This window comes from Chiloscyllium punctatum, chromosome 35 (genome assembly GCF_047496795.1).
Source record: "Chiloscyllium punctatum isolate Juve2018m chromosome 35, sChiPun1.3, whole genome shotgun sequence".
Classification (NCBI taxonomy): domain Eukaryota; kingdom Metazoa; phylum Chordata; class Chondrichthyes; order Orectolobiformes; family Hemiscylliidae; genus Chiloscyllium; species Chiloscyllium punctatum.
Genome location: NC_092773.1, coordinates 21,914,008 through 21,930,007, shown reverse-complemented (window position 1 = coordinate 21,930,007; position 16,000 = coordinate 21,914,008). Strand labels below are relative to the sequence as shown.

Here is a 16,000-nt window from a genome sequence, read left to right as displayed (position 1 = left end):
GGGGGAAGTGGCTTAACTTCAGGAAATCCCCCCTTAAAAATCTTAACTCCCTTAACAATAAATCACTGCAATTTCCACCTCCATAAGTCATATCTGTGTGTGTGTGTGTGTGTGTTGGTGGGGAAGGGGAGACAGTCAAGAAGTGGGATGGGGTGGACAGGTAAATTTCCGATCCTGTTGAACAACTGGTTAGAGCCATTTGGCCTGTCCATAGCCTAAACCTGAAACTACCTTCTCGCCTTTTTGGACATGGATTTTAAGCACGCTCTGTCGCGCGTGTGGAATGACTTTCCAGAGGAAGTGGTGGACGTGGGTGCAATTACAACGTTTAAAAGACATTTGGATAAGTACATGAATAGGAAAGGCTTGGAGGGATATGGGCCAAACGCGGGCAGATGGGACGGTTTAGCTTGGGACGATGGACTGGTTGGACCGAGAGGTCTGTTTTTGTGCTGCATGATGCTGTGGTACTTATCTCAGAGTTGGTGGGGAGTAAAATGAAAATGTTTCAATCTGATTTTTTGAAAAAAAACTCTGAAAGACAAAAAAAAAACACAATTTCAATCAATTTTGGACGAAGTTAGGCTAATAATTTAAAAAATGAGCTATAGAATGATGAAAATTGCGAAGGAGAAAGATGACAACATAACAGAAAACAAAATGATAGATATCAGTATTTGGCACCTATTACCATAGTGTGATGTCTGAGAGGTTAGTATGTACTGCGCCGCTGGTGTAGTGGTATCATGCAAGATTCCCATTCTTGTGACCCGGGTTCGATTCCCGGGCGGCGCACTGACTGTTTTGGAACTTTTTGATAGTTGCTGTCCAAGAGGTCGCATCAACATTAAATATTGCAAGTAATTTCCGGGGCACTCTCGCCCATTTCTCTTGTGTAAGTGACTTTGCTGTTCTTAGAAATCCTGGTGGATTTTTTTTTTGTCTGCAAAACTCCGCACACACACACACACGCCTATTCAAAACTTTTGCCTTTGTAAGGTCTCGAGTGAACAGAATGAAGAGACAGTCCAGCCCGCCGCTCGAAAGGCACAATGTCGAGAAGAAACTCGTCCTCAAAGAAAATACAACTGTCGTGTTAAAATAAGGGAGGGCTGGATAACGGGTGGGCTGGAGGGGGAGGAATTGCTGGAGAAAGAGCTCAGGTTTGTTTGCTAGGCGAGACGCTCTCGGCCGAACGGCGCCCATTTGCCCGAATGACTAATTTGCATTTTTTTTTAAAAAAAAGAATCTGTCGTTTTAAAAGACGCATTCATTTGGCGCCATGTAGACCATCTCTCAAAACATAGACTGCCTATGCATTCCATAAGTAAGTGCAAACTATTGATAAGTGTTTGAACATATTCCTTAAATGTTCCGTATATCAAGAAATATCGAGCAGATAAAATAGTTAGTTCAGGATATGTGCTGTGTTATTATTTGTAATATATTTAGACCATAAGACATAGGAGCAGAATTAGGCCATTTGGCCCATCGATTTTGCTCTACCATTCCATCATGGCTGATATGTTTCTCAACCCCATCCTCCTGCCTTCTCCCCATACCCCTTGATCCCCTTACTCATCGTGAACCTATCTATCTCTGTCTTAAAGACACTCTTTGACTTGGCCTCCAGAGTCCTCTGAGGCAATGAGTTCCATATCTTCATCACCCATCGGCTGAAGAAATTCCTCCTCGGTTCAGTTCTTCCGGGGTCGTGCTTTCACTCTGAGGCTCTGTCCTTGGGCCCTACTCTCTCCTACTGGTCAAAACATCTTCTCCACGTCTGTTCTACCTAGGCCTCTCAGTGTTCTGTAAGTTTCAATCAGATCTGCCAGCATCCTTCGAAATTCCATTGAGTGCAGACCCAGAGTCCTTAACCGCTCCTTATGAAAAGCGCTTCATCCCTGTGATCATTGTTGTAAACCTCCTCTTGATCCCCCCCTTCAATGCCAGCACATCCTTTCTGAGATACAGGGCTCAAACTACTCACAATATTTTTGATAGAACGTGTATCCTTGGATATTTAGTTCCCAGCCCTGATCGCCTTGCAGCCAAGTCTTTGTGGTACCTTCAACATTGTACCTGTCAATTTCGATCTGTGCTACAAGCTCATCTTGTTTCGTGTACTATGTATATTTACAAGTACAGCACCCTCAGTTCTATGTTGACAGTCTCCATTCTCACAGTCGTCCTCTCAAATGCTGTGCCTGAAGTCAGATTCCTGACCCTTTGCATAATCCTTGTCCTCCAACTTGTTCTGGAAACTTTGATAACCTCTGCTGCACCCTCCTCCCTTTAACTTTTTATTTTCATAATTTTCCATGCAACAGAACCCACCTCCCTCCTAAAGTTTAAAGCCCTAGTTGTGTGTTTAATCAGCACTCGGGTCCCAGCACGATTCAGATGGAGCCCATCCCATCGCAACAGCTCCCTCCTTCCCCAGTCCTCGTGAATGTCCCATGAATTTGAACCTGTTCCTCCCTTTACATTTTTTAACTGTTATCTTCTATTCATATGAAATATATATATTTCCAAATGTAAACTACACATTTAAAATAAAATTTATCCATACATGTTTAAATTAAAATGTATCTTTCTGCATGTATAGTTTGTTCTGCACAGAAACTTCTTTTTATAAATATATTTATACTTTTGTGTATGTATTTATAAGCATTGTGTATACGTATATACGTGCATACATTCTTAAACATTCACTTCCATCACCACCGATGCTCAGTTATAGCAGTGTGTACTGTATGCAAGAAGCACTGCAGAAATTTACCAAAGCTCCTGAGACAGCACTGGAGAAAACCTATGACCATTTCTGTGTAGAAGGACAAGGGTAAAAGAACCATGTGAGCAACTTCTCCTTCAAGTTCCCTTCAGAGCAATGCATCACTCTGACTTGGGACTATGTCAGCATCACTTCACTGTTAATTAGTCAAAATACTGGAACTCTCTCCCTAACGACATTGCAAGTCTACCTACACCAGCTGGATTACAGCAGTCCCAGATGTATAGCTCATCACCACTTTCTCAAGACCAAATTAGGGATTGGAAATACATGCTGGCCTGGCCAGTGAAAGAGGTGATAATAATTCACAGAACTATCTCGATATGATCAAAATTAATGTAGAAATATTGTATGTACATTTGTATGTGAAACACAATCTGTGCAAGATTTTAAAAAATCTTTTGATATGTTTGAATGAAATTAGTTTTTAATTAAACGCATTTCTTGATATATATGTATTTGCACACACATGTATATTCATGCATATCCCATGAAAGAACAAAAGCCTTTTTTATTCATTCATGGGAATATGGCGATCTCTGGCTGGGTCAGTATTTATTGCCTACCCTGAGTTGTGAGCTGCTTTCTTGAAACTCTGCAGTCTGTGTGCTGTTGATAGGCCCACAGACAGGGAGTTTCAGTATTTTGACTCAGAGACACTGAAGGAACAGTGATATATTTCCAAGTCATGGTGGTGAGTGACTTGGAGAGGAACTTGCATGCATTTGCTGCCCTGATCCTTCTATAAATTAGAGACAAAATACTGCAGATGCTGCAATTCAAGGTAGACAAGCAGGAGGCTGGCAGAACACAGCACACCAGGCAGCATCAGGAGGTGAAGAAGTCCCCGATTCGGGTGTAGATCTTCTTCAGGACTCAGGTGGGGCTAAGGGGAGCCTTACACCCAAAACAATGACTTCTCCTCCTCCTGATGCTGCCTGGTTTGCCGTGTTCTCTCAGCCTCCTGCTTGTCTACCCTCATCCTTCTAAATGGCAGTGGTCATGGGTTTGGAAGGTGCGAAGAAGCCTTGGTGAGTTGCTGCAATGCATCTTGTAGATGATACGCGCTGCTGCTACTGAGCATCGGTGCTGGATGTTTATGGATGTGGTCTGAGCTGAAAAATGTGTTGCTGGAAAAGCGCAGCAGGTCAGGCAGCATCCAAGGAACAGGAGAATAGACGTTTTGGGCATAAGCCTTTCGGCTGTGTAGCTTCTTGAGTTCCATGCGAAATTAATTTATACTTATGTTTAATGACAAACATATAACTAGACAGTATATATTTGAAACAAACCCTGTTCAACATTGTAAAAAAAAAGGAAAGTCTTATGGGCACAAAGTAAAATTTATTTCTAATGACATTGACACAGGTAATATTTGACTGGAAATATAAAGAAATCCAAGTTGCTCTGCTATCAGCATATAAGTGAAAGTAGAAATTAAAAAGGAGATAGTTTGATTCAGAGAATGGGAAACGTGGAGAAAAGTTTGTGTTTGAACTTGAGACTTGGTTTTGTGGGGGGGGTGGTGGGGGGAGGGGAATGAAAGGGTCCCAATCCCGCATTTGCGCAGTGAGGCTGAATCTGGCCGGGCCCGGCCTTGCGCGTGCGCGTCGTGGGGGGGGGTGTGTGTCGCCAGGCGCGGTTTCACGCGTGCGTGCTTGGAGGGGTGAGCTGGCGACGGAGAACGCTCCCACGCAGGTTGAGGTTGTCGGTGCCGGGCCCGGGCTTGCGCCTGCGCACTGAGGGGGGTGTGTGTGTTGTTTCAGCCGGTGCCGGCGAGGCGCCTGCGCGCCGAGGGGGGGGGGGGGTGTTGTGGCAGCCGGTACCGGCGAGGCGCCTGCGCGCCGAGGGGGGGGTGTTGTGGGTGCCGGTGTGGCGCCTGCGCGCCGAGGGGGGGGTGTTGTGGGTGCCGGTGTGGCGCCTGCGCACCGTGGGAGAGGGAGGCGCAGGCGTAGTGCGGCGGGCGGCCATTTTCTCTCACTCTCGGGGGGGGTGTCTGTGGAATTATTTACCCCCTTTTTACCCCCTAGTCCCTTCCCCCGCCCCCCTTCCTCCTCCCCCCCTCGAACCCCGGTTCGGAAGCAGGCGAAATCCTCCCTCCCACCTTGGCTGTTCGGCTTCGCTCCGTCGCCGTTCTCGAAATAAAACCAAACGGAGGAGTAAACGAGCCGAGCCTGAGCGACGCTCCCGCCATGATGATGGAGGACGACGGGCAGCCGAGGACCCTGTGAGTAGGAAAGGCCGAGGCTGCGGCCTACCCGCACAGTCTTCTCCAAACCCCCACCACCCGAACAGGCAGCCGGTGCTGAGCTGGCGGCGGGACAAACCTAATCTCTGGGCCTTTGCCTTCTCAAGCTCGGCTCTATCTCTCTGAGCCTTTCCCTATTATTATTCCCCCCACCCCCCGCCCGCCGCCGAAAGAAAACGCATATGAGTCTGCCCTTTCCGCCGGTTACTCTTTTGAATTTTTATTTCCCACTCTAGACGAGGCCCGCTTTCCCTCACCAGAGTCTGCCTTTCTTGTTCAAAGGGAAAGTCCTTCCCTCTCTTTTCCCCCTTCCCCAGACGGAAAGATTTGCCTTGGAGACACACACACACACACACACACACATACACAGATAAACCCTCAGCCTTGTGTGTTTTGTGGGCCCGACTGACTTCTGTTTTTAAATATAAAACGTTCATTTACTTATTTAACCGTTTTAAACCGTCATTGACGTTCCTTTTCCTCCCCCCCCCCCTCTTCAGAACTGAGGCGAGGAGTAATTTCTTCACCCAGAGCGTGGTAAATCTGTGGAACTCATTGACACAGAAGGCTGTGGAGGCCAACCCTTGACTCTATTCAAGATAGGTCCTTGATTCGTCAGGGGATCAAACGTTTGAGGGGTGAAGGCAGGAGAATGGGGTTGAGAAAAACATCAGCCATGATCGAATGGTGGCGCAGACTGATGGCATAGTTCTGCTCCTATATCTTCACAACGCACGTTGAGCAAGTCTTAAATTGGGAGTTGAGAAAGACCAAATGCATTTCTTTCTCTTTCTGCCCCCATGTCTCACATGGGTCGAAACACCCCGAGTTGCTCCATTCGTATCTTTCAAACTCTCCTGGGATTTTACATTTATAGATGTGACGGGTGCCTGTTCCCTCCCACGCATCTGTGGAGTTCCAGAGGATGTTGCAAATTAGTGTTCGCAAATAAAACAAGTATGTTAAAAAGATTGGGTGGGGAAACTGTTGTTGCTCAGTCATCTTAAGTGATTTTTATGTTTGAATGGATAAGTAATATGATTTTATATGTTAATTTGAACACTTTATACTTTTAATCTTTTTTGAAATAAAGCCTTGATGCTGACTTATGAGTACAACAGATTATATTTGAATTATATTTATCTAAGTGCAGATAGCACAATAGCTTAAATTGGGAGTTGAGATAGACCCCCATGTTTCACATGGGTTGAAACACCCCAAGTTGCTCCTTTCATATCTTTAGTGTTTCTTGGTATCATCTTGAATTCCTTCCTTTGAGGGTCTCTTGTCTGCGAAGATGACAGTGTAGGAAGGCATGCGCAGTTGAGCATACAGAAGCAACTCGCTCGCTCTTTCCTTAAATTTGAGTGTTTAGGATGATGATCACTGTGAATTTGAGAACCTGTTGATTTGTCTGCTGTGCCAGTTAGACTTTAAGGCAAGTCCTTTCCAGATAAAAACCAAAAATATTGTCAGTGCACGTCTTGGTTTTCAGTCTTCGATGCATGACCTGTATGTATTCAATGGCAACTGAAGTTGAACTGGTCCTTTCATAATCAGGGATTTAGACTATGTCGAGAGAGGAGATATAATTTTGTGTCAAGTTGTGCAACGCACGCAGATTTGAAAGGAATGATTTCATTACAAGTTGAGTTTTTTTAGTGGTGGACATTGGTCACAATAAGGTAAATGCTCGACAACCTTCCTCTTCTGTACACCATTTTGTTGCATTTAATTTTTCCCATACGCTATTTTTGGATTTTAACTTCAGTGTAATTCTTGCATGTCAGAACCTGTTCTGTTACTTCAGCCACAGAGCATGCCTTCCCTTGTGATTGCATGAGAGCGAACTACATCTGTTATGACATAAAATCTGTTCCTCAGTATTTTATCTTCGTCACACTGTTCCCAGTTGATAGGTGCTACCTTAGACCAATCAATTTCAATGTGTACTTGTTTAATAATGCAGTTACATTGTCTTTTGGCATTCCGACAATGATGGGCACGTCAAAAATACTTGTTTGGTTGTCAAGTGCTTTGGGCAGTCCGAAGGTTATGAAAAGCATGTAAGCACAAATTCTTTTTTCAGTTTGTTAACCCCGGATTCTCCGCCACAGTCTTTTTGAAATCAACAGCTGGGAGCTTGTTGTGGGAGTGTTACCTGCTTATTCATGCTTTCCATTTTTACTCATGTTTGGTTATTTCAATTACATAAAATTAATATGGGATTAATATAGAGAGAGAGAGATGCAAGTTTAATTCTACAGTTGAATAGATATGGTTCTTTAAGTAAATGGTAAGACCAAACTGATGAATTACATTTTGAACTCTGTGTTTGTTGTCTATTTTGCACAAGAATCATGAAATCCCTTGTCAAAAATTGCAAAGAAAGTACGGTGTTGTCATTGATTCTGCACTCTTAAGTCTAAAGAAACTGATCTCCAAAGGCTTGTAGGGATATTGACCCAAGTCATGGTTTTCTTGCCAGTATCGAATTAAAGTTAGGTTCGGTGAATTGGCCATGCTAAATTGCCCGTAGTGTTAGGTGAAGGGGTAAATGTAGGGGATTGGGCCTGGGTGGGTTGCTCTTCGGAGGGTTGGTGTGGACTTGTTTCCACACTGTAAGTAATCTAATCTAAAAAAAAGTTGCTGGCCTCCATTCTCCTTCCCTGTTTCCTCCTTGTCAGATCTCAAGTCTCTTCGATTAAGAAGTGTCCTCATTTAGTAAACTGGAGAAATAGTTAATTTCCCAGTCTGTTCTAAGAAGATAAAATTTAGTTATGTGGTTCTTGGATGTTCTCACTGAGGCTATTTTCCAATGAAGATTGAACATGCCGATCATGGCTTTTTTTGTTTACAAACTGTCACTAAACATTGCTTGCCTTGAGTAGAAGTACTCTTTTAAAAAAAAAATCCATAGGAAAATAGCTTTTCAAGTTGCTCATCTTTAGTATACTGTGGAAAATTTTCACTCAGTTAATACTATAACAGCTTTCTTCCGAGCATGTTGTCAACATGGCCAGGATATGTGTGTAATATTGTACTCCACTCCTGGTACTTCAAAGGGTATAGTAACTGAAACAAAATGTAATCTTAGTTGAGCACAGTCCTAATATCAAAAATGGCAGGAGGTGTAACACTGTAGCTTTCTGAAAGGATGAACACGTGTTAACTTGGCTTTGTTTGCAATGAAGTTGCTAATGCTGAAATTGCTGAAAAGGACAACTGTTTACATGTTAACTTGGCAACATTTTAAGTTGAAGAAAATGTCTGAGCATAGGTATCCTTTGGCAAGTTCACTGAAAGATGGGTCCTGCCAACAGTCTATCTCTTTATTTTTTAAATGTTGCAAACTTGAGGATGGGGGGTATCCCTAGCTCCATCCCTGGACTCTCAAAGATAGTTTATTCCTTTATTCCTGTAGCGCTTGCAAAATGGTAGATGCTGGAGAGGAGTGATCCCTGTTGCAATGTGCAAGTGCTCGTGTCAGGTGAGAAGAAAATATCTTTGCTGTAACTAAGTAGTCAGCCAGAACACGCTGTTCAAGTTCTCGTGGGAAAGGTCATTATTTGGGGTGAGCCACTGGAGGTGTGCCACTACCTGTGCAGTCATACCGTAGCATGATCTTACCGCCAATAGATCTGGCGATAAAGCTGTTGTAAAATCCAATGTCTTGTCATGTTTGTGTTCATGATTTTGGTGGGGGAGCTTTTAAAGCAGTGTCATTGATCGTTTCCTACTTGGTAAAGTGGGAGCTTGAATGTTTCAGCATCGCTGTGGTTTCCTTCAACTGAAATAATGCAGTTACTGACATATGCTAGTGCAGTACACATGCTCTTGCGAATCACAATAATTTAACTTGAATAGTTTTAAATAGCTTTCACTCGTCATCTGAGGCAAAGCGAGCCAAGGGTTTTTAAATATTTTCCGCTGGTTTTTAGTTGCTATGTTTCAGGAGTAGGTTGCCAAAATGAGGCAGTTTTCCTTCATCTGTCATATGAAGGATCTTGATCTGTGGAGTGTAACAACTTATGATTTTCTGTTCTGAGTTCGAACCTGTGAAAATCCTGACATTTCTTTGGCCAGCTTCTTGAGTTTAGTCTGAGCTGCTGGAAATTTTCTTTGCAAAATGCTTAACCCCACTTCTGCGTAATAATGAAAACTGTGTTAAATCTCTCTTCATATTCTGCACCGTTGTGATCTATTTACTCTCCTGCTATGTTAGAGAATGTACTTTTTTGAGAGGTTTTGGCAAAACTTATGGGTCATTGTGTATCGTAATCTTTTCTACTGTTCATGAATGTGATTGTTGTGGATCACGAACAAGACTAGCATGACCAATGGAGAATTTGTGGCAAAAATTAAGAATGTTATTTCCCAAAAGTTTTGGAATGACACAGCAGAGGTAAGGCTATTCATCTCATTGTACCTGGTCTGGCCCTTCATGAAACAATCCAAATTCATCCCACCGTGCTCCTTGCCCATAACATTTTGATTTCCTGTTGCCTCCACTTTGTCAAAGATTTGCATTCCAGATCACAACAACTTTTTTTTTAAAAGGGACCTCTGCTATCTCTGTTTCTTTTGCCATTCATCTATTTTTATCTCCTCAGAGTTAACGCTAGTTTCTCTTTATTTGCTCTATGATTTTTAAAGTTTTCAGCAAATCTCCTATTTGCCATCCCTGCTTATTTGTTTTACCATTTTCCAGCAGGAACAGATGCTTACTGTTGCAATATTTCAATCTCTGAGCACCTTCCCGAAACCATGAGCTTGATGGAAGAATTCCAGGAGACCACCACACACCTTTTCATCAAACCCTCAAATTAATATCGTGGTGAAATTTTCTGCATTTTTACTTCAGTTTTGGTTAGAAATTTATACTTTGCAGTTTCACTTTTGTTTTGGAGGGGGTATGTTTTTGTTTGTTGAGGAATGGAACCATTCACTGGATTTACTTCTCAGGACAGTAAGGCAGCTGATTTGTAGGATGCACTATGTCTTTTAAAAAACTGGGTGTTCCAGTGAGAGTTTCAGAAAGTAATGAAGAGGGAAGCAAAATAACAAGGTACAGTTTGGATCTTTTAGTCTCTCCGTACTATAAATGCAGGACTACTGTCTTCAAGTAATTGAATGACAACTTTGCATTGTGAAGAACTCTGACAGTTCCGCAGGTGAAAGTTTTTAAGTGGCTTTAGTTCGTGTTTGTGTCACCCCCAGCAAGATAATTATTTTATATAATGCCCCTGTTTACATACAGCGTCATTATTGTTGTTTGAACCCACCATGAACATAGCCAGACCAGCCAGGTAAATACCGAGTACAAGAACAAGGCAGAGGCTGGATACTCACCAAGTAACTTCGCGGAGGCAAGTAACTCTGTGTGAGGCAGAAGTCACCTCCGTCACTCTCCCTAGATTCTGTTTGCAGTGCATGGTCTGCTTGTTACAATGCATAATGCCTTTAGAGTTGCCATGTGAACGTACCTCAAAGGGAACGTTGTTTGCACACTGTCTGAGTGATCTCAACCTGACACATGGTCGATTGCCGCATGGTTGTTGGCTTTGTGGGACCATCGGTCAGGAGTGTGGTGAAATACTTGTCACTTCATAGATGAGTGCTGTTCCAAGTATACTCTTGAAGTTCAACACTATCCAGTACAAGCTGTTGGATTGCAACCTCATCCACACCTTAAACATTTATGACCACCACCACTATCATACACACGCACACAGAAACATGCGCAGCCGTTCCCCCTCTGGTCTGGAGTGTGTACTGTCCGTAAGTTGATGGATATGAGGTGCAAGTGGGCTGTTTGGTCTTAGATGATGTTGAGCTTCTTGAGTGTTGTTGAAGCTGCACTTGTCCAGACAATTGGGGAGTGTTCTGTCACACTTGGGGTTTGTAGCCTTGAAGCTTTGACCAGGAGACAGTTGCTGCAGCATTCTCGATCTCTGACCAGCTATTGTAGTCATTGGATTTTTACAGATCAGATGCAGTTCAGTGTCTTTGTCATGGTAATCCATGGATATTGATATTAAAGTGATTGCAATGATCTTTGAATGTCATGGGGAGATGCTTTGATTCTCTTGCAGGTGGTCATTTATATGGACTTCAGTAAGGCATTCAGGTTTCCTCGTGGTAGACTGGTTAGCAAGGTTAGATCATATTTGGATACCAAACTGGCTCGAGGGGAGAAGACAGAGGATTGTTTTTCAGACTGGTGGTCTGTGATGAGCGGTGTGCCACAAGGATCGGTGGAGGGTCCACTGCTTTTCGTCACTTAGATAAATGATGTGGATGTGAACGTAGTGGGTATGGTTAGTAAGTTTGCAGATAACGTCAAATATGGAGGGGTAGAGGACTGTGAAGAAGGTTACCTCTGAGTATAATGGAATTTTGACCAGATGGGCCAATGGTCTGAGGAGTGGCAAATGGAGTTTAATTTAGATAAATGCGAGGTGCTGCATTTTAGAAAGACAAATCAGGGCAGGACTTAGACACTTAATGGTGAGGTCCTTGGAGTGCAAGTTCATAGTTCCTTGAAAGTGGAATCGCAGATGGATCGAATAGTGAAGAAGGCGTTTGGTATGCTTGCCTTTATTACTGCACTGATTAAATGTACATGACATTGGTTCAGCCACTTTGAGTGTTGTGTGCAATTCTGGTCTTCCTGCGGTAGAAAATATGTTGTGAAACTTGAAAGAGTTCAGAAAAGATTTAGAAGGATGTTGCCAGGGTTGGAGGCTTTGAGTTATAGGGTGAGGCTTAGTAGGCTGGGGCTGTTTTCCCTGGAGTGTCGGAGGCTGAGGGGTAACCTTACAGAGGTTTATAAAATCATGTGGGGCATGGTTAGGGTAAATAGACAAGGTCTTTTCCCTGGGGTTGGGGAGTCCAGAATGAGAGGTGAGAGGGGAAATATTTAAAAGGCATCTAAGGGTGAACAAGCTGTCAGAGGAAGCGGTAGAGGCTGGTACAATTACAACATATAAAAGACATGTGGGTAAGTATAAGAACTTGAAGGATTTAGAGGGGTACGGGCCAACTGCTGGCGTGTGGGATGAGATTTGTGTAGGATATCAGTCGGCATGGACGAGTTGGGCTGAACGATTTGTTTCCGTGCTGTATATCTCTGACTTGATGAATATGAGTAATACTGGATCTCGCATAATTTGGAGAATATAGAATGGAGATTGTCTGGCTTAAACTCAGTTGTCGGGTCATGTTTTTAATTGAGTAAAATGTTGGTAGGGTCGCTTGTATCAGCACTTGTTAAAAGTTCAAACAAACTAGCCTACCTGGTGTTGAGTGAAAGCAGCAGTTGATCTCGTTCTGTTTGATCAAGGAAAATCCTGATTACAGGTTTCACGTTTATGTTCTTGCTTAAATTGAACCACTGTCCTGATTTGAAATACGGTTCCAAAGGTTATGGATACTGTAGTCAGATTTTCCATCAGAAAGAAGTGAGTGAAAGGGAAGTATTTCGGCAACATTTGTTGCAGTTGGCTTTGTGTTGATGAAATTTTTGAAAGTTTTCCTGAATTGTTATTCTATTGCCTGTTTTTTTTTGCAAAGTACTTCTGAATGGACACAAAGATTGAAAATGTTTCCCATCTGTATGGGTTGTATGTGCACAGTTAGAATTTGTTCAAAATAATACTGTCTTTATATTCCCGTGTGCCTTTTTTCAGTGTACCTTCATGAAAAACTAGTTGAAATTTTTAAGGTTATTTAATGCTAAAATGTCAGCGTGTGGATTATCACACTGTAAGAATTTAAAACTGCAAATGTCCTGTGGGAGACCTTAGTCCTGTCTGAGCAATGGATCTGAATCAAACCTTTTTCCCTTCATTTGGTTTACTTTGCTATTTTTTATATTCAGTTATATTCTGAGAGTAGTGTGCATGCGAGATTTGTAGTGGAGATTTATGTTATTATACCCACTTGTGCTAGTTTATAATTTTGTTGCTTTGTTGAGATGTTTTACAGTGCCAAATGTCATAGGCTAGCGAGATCATGAATAAAGACTATTTAAGGTACAAATAAAGGATGGCCTTTTGAATTCAAACCCATCTTTTCAACATGTCTTTCTTAACCATGCGTGATGTCTGCTTTTGAATCCATCCTGCCAGTATTTTCTTCCCTTGTACCTTTCCCTGCGTGATTTTCTCAAAACATAACCATTTCAATCTTTTCTACATCTATATCTGCCTTCTACAGCTTGACCTTCTATTCAACGTTATTGATCCCCATATTTTTACGGTGTTATTCCAGACTTTTTTTTAGAATTAGTAGAATTCTGGTTTTCATGTTCTAATCAAGATCCCCTGGAATATATTGTCATTGTCATCATCTTGTTAAACAGCTTTGAGTTTGCAGCACTTGTCTGCAGAAGCAATGCTACACCGGCCTCTGGCATCTTGCTCTCCAATTTTGCCATGGATCTGGAGTGTGCAAGTAGTCAGCAATGAGAGGTGACAAGACCTTCTCCATGATAACCCTTAACACCGGTGTGCTGCATTCGCTATACTTGTTATACATATGACTGTGTGGCTAAATTCTTTCCCAGCTCCATTTACAAGTTTACAGTAACTGTATAGTTCAGATCTCAGACACTGATGAGATGGAGCACAGGAAGGAGGTGAGTGCTTAACGGCGTAGTGGAAAGAGAACAAGCTCTCTATTAATGTCAGCAAAATGAAGGAGCTTGTCGTGGACCTCAGGAACTGGAGTGGAGGATACGTACCCGTCTGCATCAGTTGCGCTGATGTGGAGATGGTCATGAGCATCAAGTTCCGAGGAGTGACGATCACCAACAATCTTTCGTGGTCCACCCACATTGACACGACAGTCAAAAAAGCCCAGCAATGTCTCTATTTCTTCAGGAAGCTAGGGAAATTCAGCATGTCCGTAAAGACTCTTATCATTCTATCTGGATGCATCGCGGTGTGGTATGGCACCTGCTCTTCGCAAGCCCACAAGTAACTAGAGTTGTAAACGCAGCCCAGTCCATGTACCGTACCAGTCTTCCATCCATACTTTGTGCTGCATTGGGAAAGCAATTGACATAATCAAAGACCCAGCCCACCCTGTTTATACTTTCTTCCACCGGTCAGAAGATATGAAAGTTTGTATTCACGTACAAACAGATTCAAGAACCGCTTCTTCCCTGCTGTTATCAGACTTGTGAATGCACCCTCTTTAACGTTAATGTTTATCTCTCTCTGTACTGTCTCGGCAGCTTGTAACGCTGTAATCTGCACTCTGTTCTGTTACACTGATGTGTTTGTAAATTACTATCTGCCTATAAAGGCAACACTTTTCACTATCTTGGTAAATGTGACAGGAGTAAATCAAATTAGCAACTGCATTCACAACTCATAAAGCATCTGTCGAAGCGATACTGACTTGAAACATAAACTGTCTATGGAGATGCTGTCTGCCTCACTGACTATTTCCAGCATTTTCTCTACCTAGATGTCTATTGGCTGAATAAGTGAAATCAGTTCAAAAAAAAATGCCAGAAATACTGAGGTGTGAAGTGAGGAACAAAGTTAACTTTCCAATTTGGTGACCTTTCATCAGAACTGGACAAATCAGGTGGTTAGGTGAAAGTGAGGCTAGAGTTGAGAGAGTGGTGCTGGAAAAGCACAGCAGGTCAGGCAGCATCCAAGGAGCAGGAGAATCGACATTTCGGGCAAAGGCCCTTCTTGGTCCAGTGCCTATTCCATTGATCAAAGTTCGCCAATTTAACTTTTGTTAAAGCACTCTTAGACTTGAATAAACTAACGGTTTACTGTTTAAAAAGTTTGTCCTTTTATTAACTTGGCAATTATTTATGCCTTCTGTACTACTTAAGTTGCTTTGAAATCTGGTTCTGCACTCGTTCAAAGTTTTATCCTAATCATTGTAAAGATGTTTACAACAAGACAAAATTATTTAATACTAAATGAAGACTATTTCTTTATTAAATGTTATTTTGCAAGACTGGCACTCCAGAATCAGCAGGAGAGGCTCCTTTACCTAGAGAGTCATATCGATATAAAATTCACTGTGATTTAGTGGTTGAGCAGAAACTGTGTCAACCTTCTGGATTTGAATAGTCCAGTGTAAAATGGAGATTGAATGGAAAGGTGGTCAGGTTCAATAAATGTGGTTAAACTATTTTCTTGTGTGGAGAGTCAGTGTTGACATTCAAATGTTAGGTGACTGACTTTAATTATGAATGTTTCCTTTATTCTTAAAGTGTAATTATTTTAAAATCTGCTTGTTACCAATTTCTATAATTTTAACATGCACTCAAACCTACAAATAAAACTGTTCTTTCAGATTTTATAAACTATAATTTACCAAATTTTCCCCAACTACTTTGGATTTTGAAGGGTATTGCAATTATCCCCAGAGTAGACTTTAAGCCTTTACCTGTCAAAATGTGAGGAGGTTGCTGGTGATGTCCAAGTCCAGCATGATGTACCTTAAGCAAAAATATTTGTTTTGGAAGCGATGGTAAATCTTAATTCTCATCTTTTTCCAATGGAGGCCATTATTTCCCAATCATATTTAAGCAAAGCTAAGTCTCCATAAACACAGAGCATTTTCCCCATCTGCTTTCTTGTTTTCAAAGACCTGACGGAGAGATTTTTAAAAAATGTAAACTGGTTGAAAAAGGTAAAAAGTTTGTGTTAAATTGAAAATCTGGTCTTAACACTGAAATGATCGAGTCTTAGAGATTTACAGTAACTAAGCTAATTTAGTCCTATTTGCCAACACTTGGCCCATATCCCTGAAAACTGTTCCTATTCATATACCCATCCAGACGCCTTTGAAATGTTGTAATTGTACCAGCCTCTTATGGTAGCTCATTCCAAACACTCACCACCCTCTGTGAAAAACTTGTCCCTTAGGTCATTTTTAAATATTTCCCTCTCGCCCGAAACCTATTCCCTCTAGTTCGGGAC

General features: G+C 42.1%; 1 protein-coding gene and 1 non-coding gene across 5 annotated transcripts in view; both read left to right on the top strand.

The window, feature by feature from the left end:
* Positions 1 to 724: 724 nt before the first annotated feature.
* trnag-ccc (transfer RNA glycine (anticodon CCC)) lies at positions 725 to 795 on the top strand. Its single transcript has one exon. It is a non-coding gene; the product is annotated as a tRNA-Gly (tRNA).
* Positions 796 to 1,308: 513 nt separating this feature from the next.
* Positions 1,309 to 16,000, top strand: part of tia1 (TIA1 cytotoxic granule-associated RNA binding protein) — a 41,025-nt gene continuing 26,333 nt past the window's right edge. Inside the window, exons 1-2 of one of the 4 annotated variants that reach the window (XM_072554283.1) lie at positions 4,756 to 5,021; positions 9,754 to 9,911. Coding sequence is in view for 2 of the 4 variants with exons in the window: in XM_072554281.1 (XP_072410382.1) it covers positions 4,987 to 5,021 (35 nt within the window). In the remaining 2 variants the exon portion in view is untranslated. Of the gene's footprint in view, positions 1,328 to 4,755; positions 5,022 to 9,753; positions 9,912 to 16,000 lie in introns of those variants that run through there. The other 3 variants (XM_072554284.1, XM_072554281.1, XM_072554282.1) reach the window with 3 other exon arrangements.